This window comes from Mangifera indica, chromosome 16 (genome assembly GCF_011075055.1).
Source record: "Mangifera indica cultivar Alphonso chromosome 16, CATAS_Mindica_2.1, whole genome shotgun sequence".
NCBI lineage: Eukaryota > Viridiplantae > Streptophyta > Magnoliopsida > Sapindales > Anacardiaceae > Mangifera > Mangifera indica.
Window position 1 is genome coordinate 13,685,265 of NC_058152.1, and position 25,096 is coordinate 13,710,360.

Here is a 25,096-nt window from a genome sequence, read left to right on the forward strand (position 1 = left end):
ATATGAACAGTGTTTGAATAAATAGATTTTTTTAATTTAAAAGGTAAAAAATCACCATTATATCAAAATCCACATGGAAAGTAGTTATTTGACATAAAAAAATGTTGTACAAAATATTTAGTATCCATATATAATAAGATGTTACACATTTCTAATGTGATAATAGAAATGTCATTGAGATAACCTAACTTTAAAACTTATAAGGTATTGCAATGAATGTCAGGGATTAAATTTGGATACAAGTGAGTCCAAAATAAGTCGATTTGAATTTGGTTTGAATTTATTATAATAATTTCAAATTAAATTCAAGTTTATTAGAAATATTATTAGAAAATTATTAACAAAATAAATAATTTTAACAATGAGATAAATAATATTATAAAAAAATATTCAAATTTCAAATTGACAAATTAAAACTTTACTACTTTGAGTCAAGCTACTTGGTTTGAGTCTATCTAATAAATTGTCCAAAATGTATAATGTTTTGGTTTCATAATCACCTTTAAATTATTACACTTAAAATTTATTTTAAAAAATCATTAAAATCCTAATTAAATCAACTTTCCTTCAACGGTCAATAGAGTGTTTAGTTAATAAAAATACGAATTATTCACATTTTAAATATTTCATTCTAAATTTTTAAATTTAAAATATATTAAATACGTATTTTATATTTTTCTCATATTAAATGTGTATTTTTATTTTTTATATTTTTTTATGAATTTTTAAAGTACAAAAATATCTCCTATATATCTAATTAATTATCATAATACAATAACTATATAAAACAAAGAAAATTTAATTTTTTATCATCTATATTCCAAATGTGTATTTTACATTTTCAATGGTATGATGAATGTATCTTATAATATCTCATATATATTTAATTTTCTTAAGTCTAACATCAATGACTCATAATATTTTAGTGATGATTTGATAAAAAATTAATGAAGTGATAATTATTAGTTATAATTGAATTTTTATTATATATTATATTATATTAAATTTAATGATTAATTAGATATTTTAAATTTGAATAATTATATTGATTTTAACAAAAAATATATATATAAAGTAATAAAATTATAATTGATATTATCGTATTTTTAGAAACATATTATTAATAATATATTATATTAAATCTATATATATATATATTTTATATCTTTTTTATATTTAAATTTTGTAACAATTTTTTTATAAATATATTTTTCATTTTTTATTTTATTATACTTGAAGTGTTTTTTTTTCACGTATTTACTATCTTGAATGAAGTCTTAAATAAATCAAATAAAGTCAAATAATAAAATATTAATTGATTCAAAACTGGCAGTACCCATCTATTTATTTTAGTCACACTCTCCTAGAATCCAGAAACGTCGCCGCTTAGGTGTTGTTAAATCATCTTTTGCCATTTTCACCAACGTCAGCCTCTCACGGCATCTGTCTCCACCTCTCCGATTAATTTGCACCAGGTCGCCGTTTCTACTGTCACGCTGTCATTGTTGGCCGCCATCCATCCTCAGTTGGCCCCCCATCGTCTACAGTGATCGTGTGCGGTCCTTGACGGTGAAATTTTCGGTTCAGCCTCATTGTTTTTTGCAACTGTATATTATTTGTTGTTACCATACTAAGCCTTTTTTAATCTCAGTTATTCCTACGGCGATTTTAGTTACTGAATACGAGCGCAAGAGAGAAGAACTCCGTTTTCTTTTGTCTCCGCTACGCTTACTCCTCTTTCGAACCACCGATTCTTGGCTAACGTCTGCCGTCGCCATTCGCGGTCCGTTACGGTGAATCACTTGCTATTGTTTTTCACAGCCCTTTGTTGATGATATATTGTCACCTTCGTCTTTGACTGAGGGTTTTCAATATCTGGTTTATAATTTCGATACAGTTTGTGCGTAAAAATAAATATTTGTTCTTTTTATGATTTTTCATTCCGTTGATGATTTGTTTACGATTTTGATACTATTTGTATTGTTGTCGCTTTGTTGCGTGTGTACATGCTTTGGATTTATAATGTAGAGAGTGGTAGACTGAGAATACTCTTGATTTCTGAGATTTGTTATCCAATGATTATCATTATTATTATCATGCTGGTTTCTTGTTAGAATGTGGCTTGTTACTGCTATTTGCATTGTAATTTAGTGTATTTTAGCATACATTTCTGGATATTATTGAAAAATGTGAGTTTGTTTTCATTTTGTGTTTTATGGGAAAATAGAAAATAGTAAAAAATGAAAGTGAATTCAAATAATGTATTTTTACTAATTATGAATACGTTTGATATCATTGACTTACAACAGTATTTGAGAAAGAAAAAAACTGAGAACCCAAAGAACTTCATTGTTTGAAAATAGTATTTTGAAAATAAAGATAATAAAATACATTTAGCATCGGCTTCATGAAAACACTATTGCCAATGAAATCATCAAAGTTGGTTGTGTCCTCATAACGTATTGGTGTCTTGTATGTCTCATCAGTTCCGTTGTGTTTCTCTTCTGATATTTATGAAGTCACAGGTGGTTATTTTAATAGCAATATTGAATTTGACTGTGTAGGGTGTCTTGTAATGTGTTGGATTCCTGAATGTATAACCAGTTAAATTGGATTTCTTTTCTGACACCTGTGAAGTTATTACACTTGAAAATTGCTGAATCATTTTGGTAGCATTGTTGAATTTGACTGATAAGGGTGCCAATGGAGTTTGAGAACGAGCATAATGGTGTTCCTGGATGTGTTCCGGAATTTGGAGCTATCTTCATGTCAAATAAGGCAACCAAGAAGGAATGCTTTAGACGGAAGCTTCTAGGCCTTCCTTCTTCACAAGCAAACTTTGTAAGACGGGTTAAAGCTGGAATGCTGTTGTTTCTGTTTGAATTTGAAAGAAGAGAATTGCATGGTGTTTTTCAAGCTAGCTCAAATGGTGCAATGAATATTGTGCCTGATGCATATTGTTCATCAGGGAAGCAATTCCCAGCACAAGTATGAATATTTGTATCTACTTTCTGCAATTTTTATTTTGGAATAATTATTTTATGTTTTAATTGATTCTTCATGCATAGTAATTTTTATTTTCTTTGAAGGTAAAATTCACCCCTTTGTGGCACTGTGGTCCACTTTCAGAATATGAATTCAGAGATGCTATTCAAGAAAATTACTATGCAGCAAAAAAGTTCAATTTTGGACTATCAGAGGATCAGGTTTGCTGCTTCATAAAAAGTTAGACTTTTATTAAGTGAAAGCAGGGGTGATTATTAACTTATCTTTCTACTTGGTGTCGTAGGTTTACAGGCTTTTGCATCTATTCAGTTTGAGAAAGTTGAAGCCACAGAGGCATTTGTCTGATACAATTGCATTAGCTAATGATTCCGGCATCCTACCAGCAAAATCTTCTGTTTACAATCAACTTAAGCCATCTTCAGCATTCCCTTACTCAATAGAGCCACAGGTTGAAACTCTTTCTAGGTCAAGATCAAGCAGTTTTGCTGTCCCCTATGATCCAGATACCACTGGTATTGACACTAGGCATTCATCATCTCATGATTTTGTTGCCCCTGGTATCGACGCTAGACACTCACCATCTCGCGACTTTGTTGCTCCTGGTATTGACACTAAGCATTCATCATCTTATGATTTTGTTGCCCCTGGTATTGACACTAGACGCTCATCATCTAGTGACATTGTTGCCCCTGGTATTGACACTAGACGCTCATCATCTAGCGACTTTGTCGCCCCTGGTATTGACTCTAAATGCTCATCATCTCACGGTATTGACTCTAGACGCTCATCATCTCGTGACTTTGTTGCCCCTAGTATTGACACTCGACGCTCACAATCTCAAGACTTTATTGGCCTTGGCATCAACACTAGACACTCATCATCTGGCGATTTTGTTGGGCGGGGTATAGACACGAGATGCTTGTCATCTCACGATTTTGTTGGCCCGGGTATGGACACTAGATGCTCATCATCTCACAACTTTATTGACCTGGGTATTGACACCAGATGCTCATCATCTCACGACTTCGTTGGCCTGGGTATTGACACTAGAAACTCATCTTCTCATGACTTTGTTGGCCGGGGTATTGACGGTAGATGCTCATCATCTCACGACTTTGGTGGCCTGAGTATTGACACTAGACACTCATCATCTGACGACTTTATTCCCACTGATATTGACACTGGATGCTTGTCATCTCATGACTTCATTGCCCCCGTTATTGACTCTAGACCTTCATCATCTCATGACTTTGTTGCCCCTCGTGATTCTGGCTTAGGTTGCTGTGTTCAAGTGTTTTCCTCCAACTATTATGAGCTCTCAAGGAGAGCCAGGATGCCTATGTTGGAGGCTACTTATTCTGAAAGCATGGCTTCAGAAAGTGGATATATTGACCGGATTAGTGAGGCTCCTATTCATGCTTTTAGTCCCAGCCACATTCCTTCTTTTGTGTTAGATGATAAGTCTCATGTGGCATCACGAGAGAAACATGATTATGAAATGCTGCATTGTGGAATCAATGAATCTCCTGTCACTAATGTTCCTATTTTAAAAGAGAGTCAGAGCCAGCCACAGAATCATCCTTGTTCTGTCAAAATTAAAAGCCCAGACTTCCAGGTTAATTCTTCATCGAAGCTGGACGTCAACAAAACTTCTGGAAGCCTGTATTCTCTTTATGGAAAGAAAAGGGAAAGTGTGTTTTCACGGTTAGGTGTGGCTTCAAAAGCAAGGGTTGAAGAAAATGATACCCTTCTTGGTGACAAAGAAGACAGTAGGGATACCTCAATAAATGAAGTCATGTCCATGCTTTACAAGAGTCGCCACAAATGGTTGAAAATGAGAAAAAGACAATTAATTGAAGATAAAGCTGCAAATGATTGGAAGAAGATGCAGACTGCTGTCAATTCTCCATTGTCAAAGAATAACTTCCAGAAGATTTCAAAAGAAGTGAAAGTGACTCAATCATCAAAGGATGATGAGATCCAAAAGATTTCAAAGGAAATGAAAAGGAGTGACATTCGAGTTAGTAAAGAAAACAGTGAGCAGTTTGTCGAGAAGACATCTTTGGTGGATTTCAGGCGTCGTAGTGAAGTGCGGAAAACTCATAATACTGATACTGAGACTGCTAGCTGTAGTGGGAATGCAGAAAGTGAGTGCATTTTGAGTGGGCTGCATAAAAGGAGGAAGTTGATTAGGCCAGATTTCAGTAGGAATGAGTTGTCTGATGTCAAAAGCATCAATACTGAGACTCCAGGTGTTTTATTGCCAGATGTAGTGAGTCAAATGAGTCATGAAGAGAAGAAGATCATTGAAGCTGAATTGGATTCAGACTGCAAAAAAGTAGAAATAGGGGAAGCTGCACCCCCAGGAGATATTGATGAAAATGGAAAAGAATTGACACAAAATGTTAACATCCAAAGCATGCCACCATCTTCAGTCTCTTGTGAGGACTCGAGCAAAAGCATCAATACTGAGACTCCAGGTGTTTTATTGCTAGATGTAGTGAGTCAAATGAGTCATGAAGAAAAGAAGATCATTGAAGCTGAATTGGACTCAGACTGCAAAAAAGTGGAAATAGGGGAAGCTGCACCCCCGGGAGATATTGATGAAAATGGAAAAGAATTGACACAAAATGTTAACATCCAAAGCATGCCACCATCTTCAGTCTCTTGTGAAGACACGAGCAAAAGCATCAATACTGAGACTCCAGGTGTTCTATTGCTAGATGTAGTGAGTCAAATGAGTCATGAAGAAAAGAAGATCATTGAAGCTGAATTGGACTCAGATTGCAAAAAAGTGGAAATAGGGGAAGCTGCACCCCCGGGAGATATTGATGAAAACGGAAAAGAATTGACACAAAATGTTAACATCCAAAGCATGCCACCATCTTCAGTCTCTTGTGAAGACACGAGCAATATTGAGGTGGGTCCGCATATTAAGAATTCCATGGTGGATGAATTGTCTGAAAATCTCTGTAATATTAGCCATTGTGTTGGGCAGGAATCATCTCATGAACCTTTCAAAAGAGATGTTAATGGGATTACTTCTGGTGAAACTGCTTGCTGTAGAGCAGCAGGTGATGAGAAGGTGGACCCAAATCCTGATGTTGACAGTAAGATCGGTATTGATAAGGTGACTGACTCAAGTAATGGGAATCCAAAGTCACAGGAGCATGATGGATGCAAAGACGGCAAAATGGGGTTGGGGCAAAATGTTGAACATGAAAATGACAAGCTTCAGTGAAATCAAGTATTTTGGTCAAGCAAATGCGAGGGCATGCTAAATATGACTTGAAATGTCTTCGTATTACAAATGAAAGTGTATGATTTGGAACTTTTTGCATTAGGTGCGTGAATTTCATCAGGGTTTTGTTTTTTGATCATTCAAAAAATTACGCAATGGTTTAATATTTTCTGTTTTTCAAAAACATGTTGACATGCGAGGATTATCCCATTGCTGGGGAATAGACAGTTAGAAAGGATATGGTAACTATATTGATACCAATTATACTGTATTTTACCTTATTTTATTTTCTCATCCAACCAATCCAATAAATCATCGATGAAAGAAAACCTTAATATTAATGATAAAATAAATAAAACATTAATTAATATACATTTTCTGAAGTTAAATGTTAAATAAAATTCGTTTCCGACAAGTTAAAATGGTGAGCCCTAAATCTGAGCTCGCCTTTTATTTTCTCTCACCTTTTTCCGCCATCTTTAACGGCGGAAATGCTACGAACTCTCAGATCTCGTCGCCGGCCCCGCTACGGCGCACACATCTGCGCCATTATCGCCGCGCTTCTCCTCCTTCTCTCAGTTTCTCTCCTCCACACGCGCCTTTCTCAACCGCAACATCTTCTTGACCGCCCCAAGCCTCTACTGATTGACGGTGCCTTCGATTCCGATGCTTCCAGTTTTTCCATCGAGGACAAGAACGATGAACTTGACAACTCCGATGAAGGACAAGAAAACGAAGCAGTAGATTCTGAAACTCAAGATCAAGTTCGCGACCAACGTAAGGTTTCTTCAAATGGCTATTACTTTGATCACGTGACGGGATCAATCAAGCTTGCGTTTAATAAAAGATCAATTGATGAGTGGGATTTTGATCGCTTAAGTTTTAATAGTGTTAGTGATTTTAGCGTAGATGATAATATTAAGGGCGTGTTTGGATCAGATGATGTACCGGTAGATGATGAGGTGAGGAGGAAGATGATTGAAGTTATTGGAATTGAAGATGCTTTGTTGTTGAAGGCAGGGAAGAGGGTTTCACCGTTGAGAGAGAAATGGGGCGAGTGGTTCGATAAGAAGAGTGAGTTTTTGAGGAGGGATAAGATGTTTAAGTCACATTTGGAGGTTTTGAATCCAATGAATAATCCGTTGTTGCAGGATCCGGATGGGGTTGGTGTTAGTGGACTCACTAGAGGTGATAGACTTGTGCTGAAGGGGTTGTTCAATGAGTTTAAGCGTGTTCCATTTTCTGGGAAGAAGCCTCCAGGAGTTGGAGATGGTAGGAAGAGTGAGATTAAGCGGGCGGATCGCAGGACTTTGAAGGATAATGCAAGTAATGGAACACATAGTGGGGGAGTGAATGATGATGGCAATGAGAATTTAAGCTTAATTGCAAACGTGAGGTTAGTGAACGAGAGTACTAGCAATAAGGTAAATAAGTCTTATGAGAAATTGAGCAATGAGAGTAGTAAGAATGATAAGGTAGTGGGAAGTTCTGAAGGTTATGAGAAGAAGGATGAGTTTGCGAGTCATGTATACGCTGATGGAACAATATGGGGTTACTATCCTGGTTTGCATTCTAGGTTGTCTTTTTCAGGTTTTATGGAAGCATTCTTTAGGAAGGGGAAGTGCGATATGAGGGTTTTTATGGTGTGGAATTCACCTCCTTGGATGTATAGTGTCAGGCACCAACGAGGGCTTGAGAGTTTGCTTTTCCATCATCGAGATGCTTGTGTTGTGGTGTTTTCTGAGACAATTGAGCTTGACTTTTTTAAAGACAGCTTTGTGAAGGATGGGTAAGAATTCAAAATATTCCTTGTATTTGTTACATTTTTTTGTTGATTTATAATTTGTTGATGATTGAATAATTCCTTCTTTAGTTACAAAGTTGCGGTAGTCATGCCAAATCTTGATGAACTGCTTATGGATACACCTGCCCATATATTTGCTTCTGTCTGGTTTGAATGGAGAAAGACAAAGTTTTACAGTACCCACTATAGTGAGCTTGTTCGGCTTGCTGCTCTGTATAAGTAAGCCTTTTATTTACAAATGCATATTTAATGGATTATTTGTTCATGTTTCGAAAATTTGTCGTTACTCTTGGCCATTTACTGAAATATTTGGTTGGTTACTACTCAATATCAATGTTCCCTGAGTTCAAAAATATATTTTGGATTTTGCAGATATGGTGGTATCTACCTTGATTCTGATATTATAGTTCTGAATAAGTTGTCTCAACTTAACAACACTGTTGGTCTGGAGGATCAACTTGCTGATAGTCCTGTGAATGGTGCTGTGATGACATTTAGGAAACACAGGTACTCATTTTTTACTTGGATGAAATAAGTTTGGCATCTTTTTAAAGCTTTTTTGACCTTTGTTCTGTGTGTTATGATTTCTTCTGCTTTTTAAAGCTCAATCTTCTTAATGCTTTGTTCTGATGACATAAACTTCTGGGAATTTGGGTATCATTGCTGCCTTTCTTATATATATATAACCAGTATTGGGGAAATTCACTGAACTGAGAAAACTATGATGGAAAGCTTTTACTTATTTTCTGGTATGGGGGGTGTATGATTGGGATTATTAGTTCTGTCATAACTTCGTTGGGAGGAGAATGGCATGTAAAACTTTATCTTTCTTTGCATATACTGCACTACTCATATTTATATCTGCTTCTGCTTTCCATTTAGCCTGTTCATATTGGAGTGCTTGAACGAATTTTATATGACATATGATGATACTCGTTTGAGATGGAATGGAGCTGATCTTTTGACTAGAGTTGGAAGAAAGTTTTCGAGTAAAGAGAGTAAATCTCTCAAACAACTGGAGTTGAAAGTACAACCCTCTTTTATATTCTTCCCTATCAGTTCACAGAATATTACAAGGTAATGTTATGAGTTCTTTATTATCTCCTGCTTATAACCTAAATCAACTCGGATATTCAAAATTCAACATATTGAGCATGGGAAATCAAATTTTTTTCTTACTTTGTGTTTCATTAACCACTATAAGACAAATTTTCTATAATATTATTTTAACCGATGATCAAAATTAAAATCAAATTTCATGAAATGTGGTTTTGTTTGTATTATATTTATCTATCTGGTTTCTGTTGTGTTCAAATCCTTTCGTCAAAATCCATTTTAAGTATCAAACCAATACCTGCTTGCCTTAGATTCAACTAACTCTTGTATGCCGCCTCACTTTTTGATGCAATTCATTTGTACTGCAATCAGATACTTCACCGCTCCAACAACAGAGAATGAAAGAGCTGAACAAGATGCTCTACTAAGGAAGATCGTGAGTGGATCTTTGACCTTTCATTTTTGGAACAGCATGACTTCTGCGATCATTCCTGAGCCAGAGAGCCTTGTAAGCAGGCTCATTGACAATTCCTGTATCCATTGCACGGATGTGTTGTGAGTTTCCTGTATCCTCCAATCTCTTCTGGAACCACTCAAAGTAGGATATAAAAATATTTCATTTTCAGAGCTTTATTCATCTATTGTAACATGAGAAGCAGACTAATACATTCAGCTGTACAGTTTTGTACATCAATATGCGAGATTGTATTAGAAAGGAAAAGTGTTGTTCATTCATTGATGTCAGAATATCAATCAATTGCTGACAATTTTTTTTATTCATTGTGTACTGTAGAGGCAATTTGTAATAGTTTCTTCTTCAATTTTGTTTATTCAAGCTCTGTGCTGCACGCCATTGTCATTCTTTTCCAGTTTACAGTAAGGTGTGTTGCGTACACAAAAGGTAACTATGAAACTGTCATGACTAAACAAGCATCAAGTCAGGCTGAAAAGCACAAGCAAAGCAAGTACACTCCTGACCGACCAGGCAACTGGCTTGAAATGATTCCCTTCTCTTTTTATACTGTGAAAATTATGCACAATAATAAGTCAATTACCCTTCTAATCCATGGAATTAGGCCCATAACATCTCCTTTTCAAAGGGTTCCATATCCATTGAACCAGGAACTTCCTTTTATTCTCTCCATTCACATTGAAACCATTACCCCAAGAATCTTTGTAAATTTTTCCTACATACCCACCTCCAGCTCCTGACCCATAAACACCCAAACACAAATCTGCAATTTCATTTGGTGCAGTTGGATCATCTCCTGCATACCATGCGTTCACCAGAGGGTTGCTGGACACTTCTGCTAGCTCATGAGCAATCACACTGATCATCCCATCGGCACCCACATCCCCATTCGGCGCATGCATCATGAGGCTGTAGCCGTTTGTTCTCGGAGGCGGCTTCCCTGGGTAGTTTGGCAGCGCAAATGGATATGCGCACATCCCTGGACACTGACTGCCACTATATCCAACCCAAGCGTAAGGCATAGTGACGCCTACAATCGTTGGAAATGTGAAGTAGTGGAAGCCACACACTGCTCTGCAAAAATCCTGAACTTGAACATCATAAGAGGTGAGGATTAAGTAGAGACCATTGTGGGGATTGAGAGGCAATGCTCTTGAAGGTGAAGTGACAGCGTTTTTGATGATCTTTTGCATATCTAAACGACTAAGATAACCGCCATGGGAGTATCTCGAGTCATAAAACTCTTGTGAGAGAATAATATTTCCTGTAATGTTTGAGCCCGTTTGGTCGGTGTAGAGCCTGGCGGTTTTCCACCAATCAGCAACAGAAGGGTAGGAAACTGAAGAACTAGAGATTGAATGGATAAAGTCTCTGATAATGGCTTGTTGGGTTGGTTCCCAAAGGCCATACCAGATAATGTACAAGTTTATAGGAGAAGCAAGAACAGGCCCCATGTGGTATTCAAGATTGACAAGGTCAGAAGAACCTTCATAATTCTTAGCCTGGTTGAATAATTTGTCTTGGCTCCGTGAAAAGGCCAAGGAAGAAGCATAAAATAGAGAAAGCAAAAGAAAATAATAAAAAGCTGGAAGCTTGTACATTGTGTGAAGATGAATGAATGACAGTTAGAGAAAGCTGTTATATATAGAGAGAAGAAGTAGAAGAAGAAGAAGGTTGAATAATTATGTGAAGAGGGTAGTTGAAGATTCTTATTTATTAATTTTTATTCTTATAAATTTGATGGTGGCAGTGGGCAGTGGTTAGCATATGTTTACACATAATTCAATTGTGTATAATTTGTCTACTTTTAATGATTACTCTGTTGCATCCCCTTTGTTTTTTTGACTTTTTGATTCCAATCAGTAGATTAAGTTATTGTTTTCTTTTGCTTTAAATTATGATTTCAATTTATGAGAGATTAGATCATATTATAAGTAAGTTTTGAGATTATTTATTGTATATATTTTGTATTTTGTGCCACCCGACTGTCAAAGCATATAGGGATCGCCAAATTACCTATGTCTTACTGCTCTTCAAAGATTCTTATTCTCCTTTTTCATATTTCACATTGTCATCTATATATTCTTTTGATTGTGTTTCTTACATATCAATTTAAAGGTTAATTTCATTCAATCATAATGCTAATATTTAATGTTGTGCTATTTATTCTTTGGCAAATTGAATTGACCAAGGTGTGATTAATTAGAATAAAGGAGTTAGATTGAAATGTAATTGAAGAGAGAGTCAAAGGAAGTTAAAAATAAATTATGGGTGTCGCCTTAATTAAAGCAAGCATGTGATACCTTCACCAAAATTTCTCCCTTTTACACTACACATTTCTTCCCTTTCGATATCTTTGATTATCAATGTCTCCTTTCCCACAAGTCCTGCCGCGGCCATTCATTTATAGTCTCATGTCATTTGCTTAAGACACAAGTGCCAACATGTATAATATAAGAGAGAAACATTAGATAACTTACACCAATATTATTAACAATCGGATAAGTTATTGAACAAGAATGTAATAAATGGTATTAAAGTTATTCAACATATTCTTTTAAATAATTAATTAAACAACTATTAACAACAATGTTAAGTCTTGCAAAAGAGTGAATCTAACACCCTTAGATAAGTTTTACATCAATAAAATATAAGATAGATATTAATTATATATATGTTATACTACCTTTTTTTTTTTGGAATAATAAGGGAAAATTAATTAAATAACATGTGATTTTTTTTTTTTCAAAACTTATAAAACCCAAAAAATAAAATTGTAATACATATTTGTGATTCATTTTGTGATCAAAACAAACGTACAGTATTTTAAATATCAAAATTGTATTTTATAATAAATGATTCATTTTCTTTATATAAATATTAATAAAGGAAGAGAATATCCCTTAAACTCAAAAAATTCTCGGTGGTTGTATTAGTCTTTAATTATTGATTAATTGTGAGCAAAATATCTTGCAATCATGCAAGGTAAAGAAGGCCCATGTGAGACTTAATGCATATTCAATCTCACAGTGCCCTAACCTAATGGTTGTTGATGTTATCTATTATCAGAGATATTCAGTGGTTGTTACTACGTACTATAAATAATTTATTCTCCAAAAGAAATGCCTTAATCATCAAATATTATTATTCCTTTCCTTGTGATAGGCACTTCTATTCATCAGATGACGTATGACCTGCCTGAGAATTTATATTAAGGATTGTTCAAATATTATCGTAAATATCGGGGGTGCAGGTGTAGCCTCCAAAACCTACAATGTCCTAAAGGCAGACACCTAAATCGGCCCATTAGAACATGACCTTTTAGGCTTGTAATTAAGGTTAGATTTAAGTCGAGTTTGAGCTCCGTTAGGTTCACATAGAGTTGGCTCGAGTTTGAGTTCGATCGAGCTCAGTTAAGACCGGTTTGTTTTGGGTTTAACCGAGTCGAGCTCAAGCTCAGTTTATTTTCGTTATCAAAAAGACATCGTTTTAATACATATTGATCAAAACGACGTCGTTTTAATACATATTAATCAAAATGATATCGTTTTATATAAAAAATTTTAATTAGAAAATCTGACGAGTAGCTCGAGTTCGGATAAGGCCAGCTCGTTTCGAGCTTGACCGAGCCGAGCTCAAGCTCGAACTGACTTGATTCGAATCCAACCCTACCTGTAATATTATCAGGTATGAACCACGAAGTGAGTTCAACATTTTAGCATTTAAATGAGGTGAAAGGGCTTATTCCAACCATAAATTACTTATTTTCTGTACTTTTATTTATTAATTTTTAAAAATTTAAATATTACCTTATTCAATAAATTTTATTATTAATATAATACATAAAATTGTTATTTTAAAATTTTATTTAAAAAAATAATTCATACCCTTTTTTATTTTAATTTTAAAAATTAATGATTTTTTTCTCTAACTTAATTTTAAAAAGTTACATTTTTACCTTCAATATTTAGGGTTTTTAGAGTTTTCATATTTTAAGATTAACATTCATTTTCTCAAAATTTAAAATATTACATTTCCATTCTAAAAAATTTATTACCTCCCTTCAATGATTCACTCCAACACCTTTCAACCCCACAAACAACACCTCCTTTCCCCACCCTCTCTAGTGGTTTTCTGAAGTAAAAACCACAAAAAACTGACCAAAATGGTCAGTTTTTGTCACACAAATTTGTGTAAATCACATATATTTGTGTGATGATTTGTGTTAGTCTTGGGGAATGGAAAAACCACCAAAGAGGGAGAGCAAATGTCACTACAGTGAATTATCTAGAAGAATGATCATCGATAAAAGGAAATAAAATTTTAGAGTGTAAGTGCAATGTTTTAAATTTTGAGAAAGTAGTTGTTAACCCTAAAATAAAGAAACTCTATGTGATAGGAGTGAAAAAATAATTTTTTAAAATTAAGACAGAAGAGAAATTGTTAGTTTTCAAAAATAAGGTGGGAAATAAGTATAAATTATTTATTTTTTAAATAAAATATAAAAAAATGATTTTACCCTAGACAATAATAACAAATTTTAACAAATGAGTGAGTGTTTGAAAGTTAATAGGTGAAAATTTGGGAAAAGAGTAATCTTTGAGTGAGAATAAATCCTTTGGCCTTAAAATTATTGGACAAATTTTTTAAAATAATACTATGTGTATCTATTTTGAAAATATAATTATGTATATATTTTATATCTCATCACATAATTAAGTGTTAGTTATTTATCTTTAATTTAAAATTATTCAATTTTATGATAATGTACATAAATATATATATATTTATATATTTAAAATAAATATACATAACTTTATTGAATTCTCTATTTAAATTTTAACCATCCAAAGAGTTGTTTTTGATGAAAGTAAAAAAGTTCAAATTGCTAATGGGGTTCTCTTCAATGATGTTTTTTTTTAACATCAGGATTCAATTTGTACAATGATTTTAACTTATAATTTGACCTTAAATGAGCCATTGTGTAACAAATAAAGACGTGTTACAGAGTATCATTTCTTTCAAATTTAATGTGTATATATATTTTATTATACTATTTGAGTATGGTGCAAGTTGACTAATATAAATGGAACAATATTATTTGTGTATATATATTTTTAATATAATTTAGATATATAAATTATATGTTATTATATTATATATTATTTTAGTTTTAATTAAAAATTATTTAATTATAAAATAATATATTATTTATTTATTTAAATTATATATTAAAAAAATATAATTTTATTGATTTAAATTACGTTCACAATGACGTTTGCCTCTCAACCAGATGCCGCTTTTTAATTTTTTACTAGAAGGCTAACTCAGACGCAAAACATATGTTAAACAATTGAATTATTACACAAAATTGTTGCAATATATGAAAAACGTTTGAGACTTGATAATGTTCTTGATTCTCGATAATATGTTTAATGATTATTTTCTGTAATAAAACTCTATCAGCCAGATTACTCTTTACTCCTCAGTTCTCCTTCAAGGTAATTAACCATTTTCAGATTCATTTTTACTAATTTTTGCTTTGTTTAATTGTTAGTTCTTTGAATAAACTGATTTCTTGATCAGGGTTGTGTTTTGTTTGATTAGTCTGTGCTCTCTATAAATTTATGTTTATGAAAGACTTATGTTTATGCATGAAAAACCAGAACTGTACTAATCTCTGCACTTAATTTATGTTCTTTAGCATACTCTACAAATGGCTCGTTCTGCACTAGATGAAGTTTCAGATTCTGGGTCTTTTGTTAGACCGCCTTCAACATTTCGTAACTCTATTTCAAGAGATCCCAGTTCTCAGTTTCCTGCTGAATCCGGGAGGTATCATTTGTATATTTCATATGCTTGTCCTTGGGCCTGTAGGTGCCTTGCATTCTTGAAGATGAAAGGACTTGAGAAAGCCATTACTTTCACGGTTGGTTTTACATGTAATGTTATTTTAACAAGTGTGTTCATTAGGAAAAAAAAATTCTGTATTATGATCCGGTAAAGATTATTTGTTGATTTGTCTTTGCAGTCGGTTAAACCGATATGGAAGAAGACAAGGGAAGGTGATGAGCATGGAGGGTGGGTTTTTCCGGCTACTAATTTGGAGGAACCAGGAGCTGAACCTGACCCTTTGAATGGAACCAAAAGTATAAGAGAGTTGTATGAGCTTGCAAGTACAAACTACTCTGGAAGGTTCACAGTTCCTGTATGCATACTGTTTCCATTCTTCTGGTTTTTTTTCTTTTATGTTTGAGTTGTTCAAGTTTTGTGAATGATTGTTCCTTTACAATAGGTTATATGGGATAAGAAGATGAAGACAATTGTTAATAATGAGAGTTCGGAGATAATTCTCATGTTTAACGCTGAATTCAATGAGATAGCAGAAAACCCTGCTCTAGATTTGTATCCTGCTGACCTTCGAAATCAAATTGATGAGACTAATGGATGGATATATAATGGGATAAACAATGGTGTTTACAAATGTGGGTTTGCAACGAAGCAACAGCCCTATAATGAAGTAAGGAAGTTTCATCCTACAGTGGTATTCAGGTCTTAAAACGAATTTATTATTGATATCCTTATCATTTGTTATGGTGTCTAAGAATCTTCTTTGATCTGTTCTGTAGGCTGTGAAACAATTATATGATGCCCTGGACAAATGCGAAGCAATACTTGGCAAGCAGCGATACATATGTGGAAATAGACTGACTGAAGCTGACATTCGGCTATTTGTCACCCTCATAAGATTTGATGAGGTATTCATTTTAGATTTTTGCAAGTAATATAGCAGTTTATAGTTTTTCACCTGTTCTGCCTTTTCACCACTTGATTTTTCAGACAGCTTATAGGTATAGTAATAGCTTTGAAGCCTGGCTAGTGTCATTGAATATATATTCTAACAATTGTACGGTCTAATTTTAGAGTTGAATTGGTCAGAGTTGGTGTTTGGAATAGGGTTTGTAGCAAAAGCTACTTGTTCAAAATAGTGCAACAACATCATGGTACACATCAAGATAACCATGACTCATGAGAAATCATTTTATATGGTCCTTACAATATTCTTGAATTCCCTGATTTGCAATTTGTAATTGACTTCTGTAGAAGGTTTCTTCAAAGTTTATTCTCTGTCCTTTCCCATGTACTGTAGCACTTAAAGGAGCATATGTGAAAGCTTGCTGTAAATTATTAAAGTTTGTGTTATCTGGCTCACCTCTTTTCCTCCAATGATATGCCTGAAATGTCTAGAGTCGCTAATTTGGGATGTGGTTTGTGTGTTATTGTGGCAAAGACGAGACATGAGGTAACTGGCATCTCTTCTGTTTTTTGGCCTGTTAAACAGTGACATTTCTACTTCCCCAAACATGCAAATACATGAAAAGGACCGTTTGTATTTCTGGATTGAATAGTGGAAAAAGTTGACAGCTGAAAATGAGGCAGCTGCTAACATCTTACGTCTCCTAAGTTCAGAAAACCTACACTGAATCATGTTTTTTTAGCTAGTATCTCAATGCTTTCACTTATGCCTGGTTGAAAGCTTTAAAACATTATGCAGTTAAATTGTTCTTATATCTTAAATGTTTGAGATTGTTGTGAGCACAGGTTTATGCGGTACACTTCAAGTGCAACAAGAAACTGGTACGAGAGTATCCAAATTTGTTCAATTATGTGAAGGACATATATCAGATCCCAGGCATGTCAGGCACAGTCAATATGCAACACATCAAGCGACACTACTATGGAAGCCATCCTTTTATCAATCCCTTTGGGATCATTCCCCATGGCCCTGATATTGATTATTCATGCCCTCATGACAGAGAGAAGTTTTCTGCATAATTTCTATATGCTACGAAACCAGATGAGTTATATTGCATCGATGAGGAATATTTCATGTGTCTTGGAAAAGTTGAGGTGTGAACATTCTGTTTGTGATGTTGTCATATTGTGTGCTTATTAAATTGCTTTGTGCAAGACAGAAATAAACAGCTATCTTGTTTCTCCATAATATAATGTTATTGATGAGCTTTGTTTTAGTTTGTAGCCAAGTATGGGAAGGAGTATAATTCTTTTCAATAAACTTGGTGCAAAATTTGAGACAGGCTATGATAAGAGAATTTTGATAAACTGTTTAACTCGTGGAAGAGTGATTCTTTGATTTATGTAATTAGCAAAGTATGACTGAACGACTGGATGGTGGAAAACTACCCGGGTCTTCCTCGTTGAACTGCACTTCAAAGTGATCCAATGGCTAGGCTGACACATTAAATTTTGAGACTTAGGCTCGATTAAAGTTGATATGCAGCACATAAACAACATTAATTATTATAGAAGTCATCTTAGTACAAATCCAGGAAATAGCAAAGGCAGGAACATGCATCACTCATTCCTCATAATTCGGTTTGTGGAAGCAAGAAATAAAGAGCCAGCCTCCTTCTGGACTGTGGTGTGGCAGTAATTTTTAGGCATTTTGCATGGGGTGAGAAGGCTGAAGGAGATTTATACATCCCTCTTAACTCTAATCTATCATTCACCAATGTAATTTTAAATAAAATTATGTTACATTACTAATATTTAATCATTTATTTACTATTACCATTGAATGATCTTCTAATACTATATTTCTTAAAAACTGAAAAAAGAAAGGACTTTAACTTTTAACTCTTCACGTTGAATATAAATACATTTGGTCAGACTGAGGAGACTAGGAGAGGAGAGAATTGGTTCGAGCCAAGTTTACTGCAATTTGAGCTCAATTTGAATTTAATACAAGATAAAGTTTAAGGATAAGCTTATCAGAAAAGTCATGATGCACGTACCTACATTGGCTATTTCTCTATTCATAATAGGCCAAAAGACTTATCGTCAAAAGATATAATTTATTTTCAAAGTTTTATTTATAGAATTTTAAAATTTTAAATATTTATTTATTATCAAATCTTTAATTAATTATAAAGATAAAATTATTATTTTATTATTAATATTAAAATAAATAAAATATTTTATTTACTTAATTTAAAATATAATAATTTTTTTATTCAAAAATTTAAAAAGTTATATGATTTGATTTTTCCAAATCCAATGACTATTTTGGAAAGCCATCAACCAACTTTCCCATCATCTCCTTCTCTAGTAGTTTTTTGACATGAAAACTACCATAAATTTGATTGAAATGGTCAAATCACACATATTCATGCATGTTACACGGATCTATGTGTCAATTGGATGACGCACAAACATGATACTCATGTTTCTGTGTCATTCAACTAAAGCACAGATGGTCAGCTAATGCATAGATCCATGTGATATATATGAATTTGTGTGATTTGAGTATTTCGTTTGGATTTATGGTGGTTTTCATGTTGGGAAACTATCAAAGAGAAGGTGGTGGGAAGATCAACTGACGAATTTCTTGGAGTGATTACTGGATTTAGAAAAATTAAATTTTAGAGGAAAAATAATTTTTTTAAATTTTTATATGAAAAAAATTATTAATTTTTTAAATTAAAAGAGTAAAATTAGATATAATTTTATTTATTTTAATATTAATAATAAAATAATAATTTTATTTTTAACTAATTAAAAAATTTAATAAAAATTAGATAACAAATAGTTGTTTAAATTTTTAAAAGGCCAAACGACTATTTCCCACCCAAGGTATGCTGTAATGACGAGTTTCCACCCTTTAACTATGGAAACACCAAACACCCACCCATGGCCGGTTAGATTTAACCAAACCCTAACGGTGGTAAATTTAATTGCATTTCCCCCCCTAAAAGTTTAAAAACTAACATTTTTTCCCTAAGCTAAGTTTGAAAATATTGCATTTCCCCCCTAGGGTTTATTTCCAAACCCTTCCAATTTCCAAACCCTTTTCCGTCGCTTTCTCCGGCGCCATCACCGGCCGTCTTCCCCTCCCGACGGTTTCTCTTCCACCGACGGCGCCTCTCAACTCGACCTCAACGTATCCGACGCAGAGATAAGCCGTCTGGGAAGAGAAATCGTCTTCCCAGACGACGAAGACGAGATCGATCGATCTCGTCTTCGTCGTCTGGGAAGACGATTGTCTTCCCAGATGAAGACGACTCGTCTTCCCAGAGGACGACGAGTCGTCTCGTCGTCTCGTCTTCGTCTGGGAAGACGTCGTCTTCCCAGACGACGACGACGACTGGGAAGACGAAGAACTTCGTCTTCCCCGACGAAGTTCTTCGTCTTCCACAGCTTCTCCGACTCCGATTGGAAGTCCAAATGGGAGGAAAGAGTTCTCTGGAAGGTGAGGATGCTTCGGGAGGGAGAGACCGTCGGCAGTGGAGCCGGAGACCGTCGGCAATGCTTCGGGAGGGTGAAACTGCGATTTTTGAAAACTTAGGCTGGGGGGGAATTTTAGTTTTTAAAGTTTAGGGGGGCAAAATATATTCTATTTTAGTTTATTTTTAATATTCTAGAGAAAATGACAATTTTACCCTTGTCACCGTTAGGGTTTGGTTAAATCTAACCGGCCATGGGTGGGTGTTTGGTGTTTTCATAGTTAAAGGGTGGAAACTCGTCATTACAGCATACCTTGGGTGGGAAATAGTCGTTTGGCCTTTTTAAAATCTCATCTACCGGACTAAGAAATGAACTAAACCAGGGTGGGAAAAAGTTTTTCTTTCACCTTTATGATAAAGATTCTATTAAGGACTTTTTTTTTATAATATAAAAATCTAAATGGATTAAACTGTCAAGTCATCATATGAATTATAAATCTTCATGTTTTATAATAAATTCACAATTAAATTCATTTGTAATATTATTGATGGGCTAAATGTACAGAGACGATGACATCTAAATGGCATACTTCTGACGTTGCCTTCTGACCAAACCAAGTTGCCCTTGCCCATTTTGTTACGGAGCAGACTCAGCAAGCTAAAAATGACAACCTATTAAATAACAAACCCAACACAGTTTGACAACTTATGATCACTTTCTGTAATATAAAACCCTACTGTGTCAGAACTTCCTTTACTCTTTCTCCATTCTCTTTCAAGGTAAAATACCATTTTCAGACTTTTGTTTTCCCAATATTTGCTTTGTTTGACTGTTTACTCCTTAGAAGCAACTGATTTCTTGATCTGGATTGTGTTTTAGTGGGCTAGTCTTTGCTCTCTATATGAGCTAATTCAGCGGAAATTTTTTATTTGTCCATGAAAAATCAAAACTTTATTGATTTTTGTTATAAATTAATGTTCTTCAGCATACTCTACAAATGGCTCGTTCTGCACTAGATGAAGTTTCAGATTCTGGGTCTTTCATTAGAACTGCTTCAACGTTTCGTAACTTTATTTCAAGAGACCCCAGTTCGCAGTTTCCTGCTGAATCCGGGAGGTACCATTTGTATATTTCATATGCTTGTCCTTGGGCCTCTAGGTGCCTTGCATTCGTGAAGATTAAAGGGCTTGAGAAAGCCATTACTTTCACGGTTGGTGAATCATATAATGTTAATTTTAACAAGTTTGTATATTAGTACAACTCTATGTTATGATCATGTAAAGATTGTTGATTTGTTTTCACAGTCCGTTAAACCCATATGGGAGAAAACAAAGGATGGTGATGAGCATAGAGGATGGGTCTTTCCAGCAACTAATTCGGAGGAACCAGGAGCTGGACCTGACCCTTTGAATGGAGCCAAAAGTATAAGAGAGCTGTATGAGCTTGCAAGTACAAACTACTCTGGGAAGTTCACGGTGCCTGTATGTGGACTCTTTCCATTCTCTTGGTTTTTGTTCTCGATGTTTGAACTATTCAATTTTTGTGAATGATTTTGTTTCATAATAGGTTCTATGGGATAAGAAGATGAAGACAATTGTTAATAATGAGAGTTCGGAGATAATTCGCATGCTTAACACTGAATTCAATGATATAGCGCAAAAACCTGCCCTGGATTTGTATCCTGCTGACCTGCGAGATCAAATTGATGAGACTAACAAATGGATATATTATGGGATAAACAATGGTGTTTACAAATGTGGGTTTGCAACAAAGCAAGAGCCCTATGACAAAGTAAGGAATTTTCATCCTACAATAATATACAGGTCTCACAACCAATTTACTATTTATTTCCTTATAAATTGTTATGGTGTCTAAGAATTTTATTTGATCTGTTCTGTAGGCTGTGAAACAATTATATGATGACCTGGACAAATGTGAAGCGATACTTGACAAGCAGCGATACATATGTGGAAATAGACTGACTGAAGCAGATATCCGGTTATTTGTCACACTTATAAGATTTGATGAGGTATACATATTAGATTTCAGCGTGTAATAAAACAGTTTCAATTTTGTTTTTTCGTTTGACCTTTTCAGCACATTATTTTTTAGACAGCTAAGAGGTACAGTAATCGCTATGAACTCTGGCTAGTGTTATTGAAGATATTTTCTAACAGTTGTATAATCTAATATTAAAGCTGAATTTTTCAGTGTTGGTGTTCGAAATAGGATTTGTAGCAAAGTCTAGCTCTTCTAATAAGTGCAACAGCATTATGGTACATATCAAGATAACTCATGATATATCGTTTTGATTAATGGTCATTACTAATACTTTGGAATTGTCTGTGCATTGTTATGTAATGATAACTCCCTACTTATGCTTCTCCTTGTTTTATAGTCTTTGGATTATTAATATTCCCAATTTTGCAACTTGGAATAAATGGTTGTAGATGGTTTTTCCAAACTTTGTTCTCTCTTTTTCCTCTTAACTACTTAGAGAGCATATGTGAAGGCTTGCGGGGAATTATATGTTATATTTATCTAGCTCATCCCTTGCCGTCCGATGATATGCCCAAAATGTCAAGAGTAGTTTGGGCTGTAATTTTTGTGTTTTTCTGGCAAAGATGGAACATGAGGTAACTGGCATCCTCTTTTTTTTGGGTTGCCTTGTTAAACAGTTGTGATTTTTATTTCACCGAATGTGATAAACATGACAGTTTATATTTCTAGATGTAGAGAGTGGAATGGGTTGACATCCATATATGTGGTAGCTGCTAACATTTTACATTTCCTTAGTTCAGAAAATGTACAACCATGTAATATTGAACGCCAAGTCAGGAATTTTTAGCCACTATCTTATTGATTCACTTAGGATTGGTTGAGTGCTTTCAAGCATTACATAGTAGAACTGTCTTGTAATCTTAACTGTTTTTTTTTGGTTATAATCACAGGTTTATGCAGTACACTTCAAGTGCAACAAGAAACTGTTACGAGAGTATCCAAATTTGTTCAATTACATGAAGGACATATATCAAATCTCTGGCATGTCAAGCACAGTCAATATGCAACATATCAAGCGACATTACTATGGAAGCCATCCTACTATCAATCCTTATGGGATCATTCCTCGTGGCCCCGATATTGATTATTCATTCCCTCATGACAGAGAGAAGTTTTCTGCATAATTTCTATGCACTAAAGAATCCAGGATGAGATATAGCATCTGTGAACATATTTATGTGTCTTGGAAAAGTTGGGGTGTGTACATTCTGTTTATTGTGTACTTTAAGTCGCTTTGTGCAAGACAAAAATAAACATCTATCTTGTCTATCCATAATAAAACTTTCCTGATGAATTTTATTTTAGCATGTAGTTAGGAAAGAGATTGTCAATTCTATTTTTAATAATCATGATGCTGGATCTAAGACAGACTGGGCTAAGTAAATCCGTACAAATTCTTTTTAGCTCATGGATGAAAGGTTCTATGATTCCTATATTTAGGTAAAATGTGATTATTTGTATCAGTAGCCCTGTAAATTACTTGGGCTAGCATGGATACTAGCTTAAACAAGCCTTAACTCGAGCTAGGGTAGCCCTAGCTCAAGTTTAAGTCGAGCAAGCTCGAGTTTGTCGAGTCATCGGAAACTTATTAGCTGGTTTATTTTTTTCAACAATTTTTCATTGACAATGGTTGCTAATCTATCTTCTTAAGTTTCTTCTTCAATGATTTCTCTTTTTCATCATCTTAGGTGACTTTTATTCTTCCTCTCTAGTGGCTTTCTGACAAATAATTTGACAACTCATTGCTAGCTCGAGCTCAAAACCACTTTTACTTGGGTTTCAATGGCTCTTAAACTAAAAATGAACATATGGAATCATGTGTGGAGGTGTCACTCATATTTGGTAAGTCATTTTGTATCTACCATACGTGTCACTAGACATGTCAATTGGACCGTGCCAAATAGAGGCTCGACCTAAAGCACGAATTTGAAACCTAGTTCGATAAGGCCCAATCCGACACTATAACATATCAAGCATGGTTCATGGGCCTTTTAAATCAGATCATAAACTTTAATGTTAAGTTCATAGGTCGATTTGACACAACTTATTACTATTTAAAAGAAAAAATATATATATATATATATATTAGAGGGTGGATGACCAAAGGGCTTTCGCCCTTCTGCCAAAGCAGAAGCCTTCTGCCTTTGCAGCAGAATAATCTGGCTTCTGCCATAAAGGCAGAAGCCTTTAAGTTTATTTTTTAAATTTATTTATTTATCTTTGTACAAACCAGTCTAACTATTCTTTAATTTTAATTTCTTTTAATCTTAATTCTTCCATTATAATTTCAGTCTCGTTTTTTTTTGTCAATTCTCTTTCAAAAATTATCTTAATTTATAAATAATAATTTTTTATGTATATAATTTCATTTTAATTTTATTATTACAAAATATTACAAATGACTCTAATGCAAAAGAATTTAAAGATTTGAATGTTAAAAATGAGTAGATAAATGGTATAGTATATATATATATATATATATATATATATATATATATATTTTATTTATATTTGTAATTCATATAATATGTAAATTAATTTATTTGTACTCTATTATAAACTTATAATATTTTTTATCATGTAACCACAATATTCTTTTGTCACAATGAGAGATTATAAATAAAATGTTTGAGGTATTGTCCTCGGTTTTAATAATTGAAAAATAATTTATATTTAAAAATTTTAATTAAAAATTTTAAAAATTGTTTAACGGGTGGCACTATATATTAGGCCGGGCTTTGTCTATTACTGTATAGACCTTGGACTTGACCCATAAGCCTGATAGGCCACATCGGAGTAGACCCGGCTGACCCGTTGCCAGGCCTACGTGTCACACAAAAGCAGTTGATATATATATATATATATATATATATATATATATATATATATATATATATATTTCAAGCAAAAAAACTGCCTCTCAATCCGAAATAATTTAACGAATTTATTTTTAATAATAAAATGAGAGGATTATCTTGTAGTATTTTCCATTAATAAATTTGTAATATATATGGTTGATGATAGGCAGTGATGTATGCGTTTTTCTAGCAAAGACAGGTTTTCTTTTGGCTTGTTAAAACTGTGGTCAATTCTCTACTTCCTTAAAAACTCACGCTGTTTATTTTTCTGGAGGGAGAGGGTGGAAATTATGTGTACGTTGACACCTGACGGACTTGGATGTTACAATAATGGACCAAGTATGAATTCAGAG

The 25,096-nt window shown here is 34.0% G+C and overlaps 5 protein-coding genes across 5 annotated transcripts; 4 read left to right on the plus strand and 1 right to left on the minus strand.

The window, feature by feature from the left end:
* Positions 1-1,358: 1,358 nt before the first annotated feature.
* On the plus strand, positions 1,359-6,508 carry LOC123198585. Its single transcript, XM_044613296.1, has 5 exons — positions 1,359-1,552; positions 1,652-1,793; positions 2,697-2,988; positions 3,090-3,206; positions 3,290-6,508. The coding sequence occupies exons 3-5, from the start codon at positions 2,704-2,706 to the stop codon at positions 6,245-6,247; spliced, it is 3,360 nt and encodes a 1,119-aa protein (XP_044469231.1). The 5' UTR covers positions 1,359-1,552; positions 1,652-1,793; positions 2,697-2,703; the 3' UTR covers positions 6,248-6,508.
* A 90-nt stretch (positions 6,509-6,598) lies between these two features.
* LOC123198586 (uncharacterized protein At4g19900) lies at positions 6,599-9,942 on the plus strand. The gene is made up of 5 exons (XM_044613297.1): positions 6,599-8,036; positions 8,121-8,270; positions 8,424-8,558; positions 8,934-9,128; positions 9,480-9,942. The coding sequence occupies exons 1-5, from the start codon at positions 6,739-6,741 to the stop codon at positions 9,664-9,666; spliced, it is 1,965 nt and encodes a 654-aa protein (XP_044469232.1). The 5' UTR covers positions 6,599-6,738; the 3' UTR covers positions 9,667-9,942.
* Positions 9,917-11,208, minus strand: LOC123198587 (protein EXORDIUM-like 7). The gene has a single exon (XM_044613298.1). The coding sequence runs from the start codon at positions 11,178-11,180 to the stop codon at positions 10,167-10,169; it is 1,014 nt and encodes a 337-aa protein (XP_044469233.1). The 5' UTR covers positions 11,181-11,208; the 3' UTR covers positions 9,917-10,166.
* A 3,712-nt stretch (positions 11,209-14,920) lies between these two features.
* LOC123199393 (glutathionyl-hydroquinone reductase YqjG-like) lies at positions 14,921-17,612 on the plus strand. The gene is made up of 6 exons (XM_044614364.1): positions 14,921-15,080; positions 15,284-15,508; positions 15,611-15,787; positions 15,875-16,099; positions 16,209-16,337; positions 17,182-17,612. The coding sequence occupies exons 1-6, from the start codon at positions 15,015-15,017 to the stop codon at positions 17,413-17,415; spliced, it is 1,056 nt and encodes a 351-aa protein (XP_044470299.1). The 5' UTR covers positions 14,921-15,014; the 3' UTR covers positions 17,416-17,612.
* Positions 17,613-20,445: 2,833 nt separating this feature from the next.
* LOC123199392 (glutathionyl-hydroquinone reductase YqjG-like) lies at positions 20,446-23,189 on the plus strand. The gene is made up of 6 exons (XM_044614362.1): positions 20,446-20,603; positions 20,810-21,034; positions 21,129-21,305; positions 21,391-21,615; positions 21,725-21,853; positions 22,776-23,189. The coding sequence occupies exons 1-6, from the start codon at positions 20,532-20,534 to the stop codon at positions 23,007-23,009; spliced, it is 1,062 nt and encodes a 353-aa protein (XP_044470297.1). The 5' UTR covers positions 20,446-20,531; the 3' UTR covers positions 23,010-23,189.
* The last annotated feature ends 1,907 nt before the right edge of the window (positions 23,190-25,096 follow it).

Excerpts from the sequence above, each read along its gene's own strand:
- LOC123198585 (XM_044613296.1), top strand. The coding sequence starts at position 2,704 with ATGGAGTTTGAGAACGAGCATAATGGTGTTCCTGGATGTGTTCCGGAA. Across the intron at positions 2,989-3,089 it reads GGAAGCAATTCCCAGCACAA|GTAAAATTCACCCCTTTGTG; the intron begins GTATGAATATTT and ends TTTTCTTTGAAG. Across the intron at positions 3,207-3,289 it reads TTGGACTATCAGAGGATCAG|GTTTACAGGCTTTTGCATCT; the intron begins GTTTGCTGCTTC and ends TTGGTGTCGTAG.
- LOC123198586 (XM_044613297.1), top strand. The coding sequence starts at position 6,739 with ATGCTACGAACTCTCAGATCTCGTCGCCGGCCCCGCTACGGCGCACAC. Across the intron at positions 8,037-8,120 it reads GACAGCTTTGTGAAGGATGG|TTACAAAGTTGCGGTAGTCA; the intron begins GTAAGAATTCAA and ends TTCCTTCTTTAG. Across the intron at positions 9,129-9,479 it reads AGTTCACAGAATATTACAAG|ATACTTCACCGCTCCAACAA; the intron begins GTAATGTTATGA and ends TACTGCAATCAG.
- LOC123198587 (XM_044613298.1), bottom strand. The coding sequence starts at position 11,180 with ATGTACAAGCTTCCAGCTTTTTATTATTTTCTTTTGCTTTCTCTATTT.
- LOC123199393 (XM_044614364.1), top strand. The coding sequence starts at position 15,015 with ATGATTATTTTCTGTAATAAAACTCTATCAGCCAGATTACTCTTTACT. Across the intron at positions 15,081-15,283 it reads CTCCTCAGTTCTCCTTCAAG|CATACTCTACAAATGGCTCG; the intron begins GTAATTAACCAT and ends TATGTTCTTTAG. Across the intron at positions 15,509-15,610 it reads AGAAAGCCATTACTTTCACG|TCGGTTAAACCGATATGGAA; the intron begins GTTGGTTTTACA and ends TTGTCTTTGCAG.
- LOC123199392 (XM_044614362.1), top strand. The coding sequence starts at position 20,532 with ATGATCACTTTCTGTAATATAAAACCCTACTGTGTCAGAACTTCCTTT. Across the intron at positions 20,604-20,809 it reads TTTCTCCATTCTCTTTCAAG|CATACTCTACAAATGGCTCG; the intron begins GTAAAATACCAT and ends AATGTTCTTCAG. Across the intron at positions 21,035-21,128 it reads AGAAAGCCATTACTTTCACG|TCCGTTAAACCCATATGGGA; the intron begins GTTGGTGAATCA and ends TTGTTTTCACAG.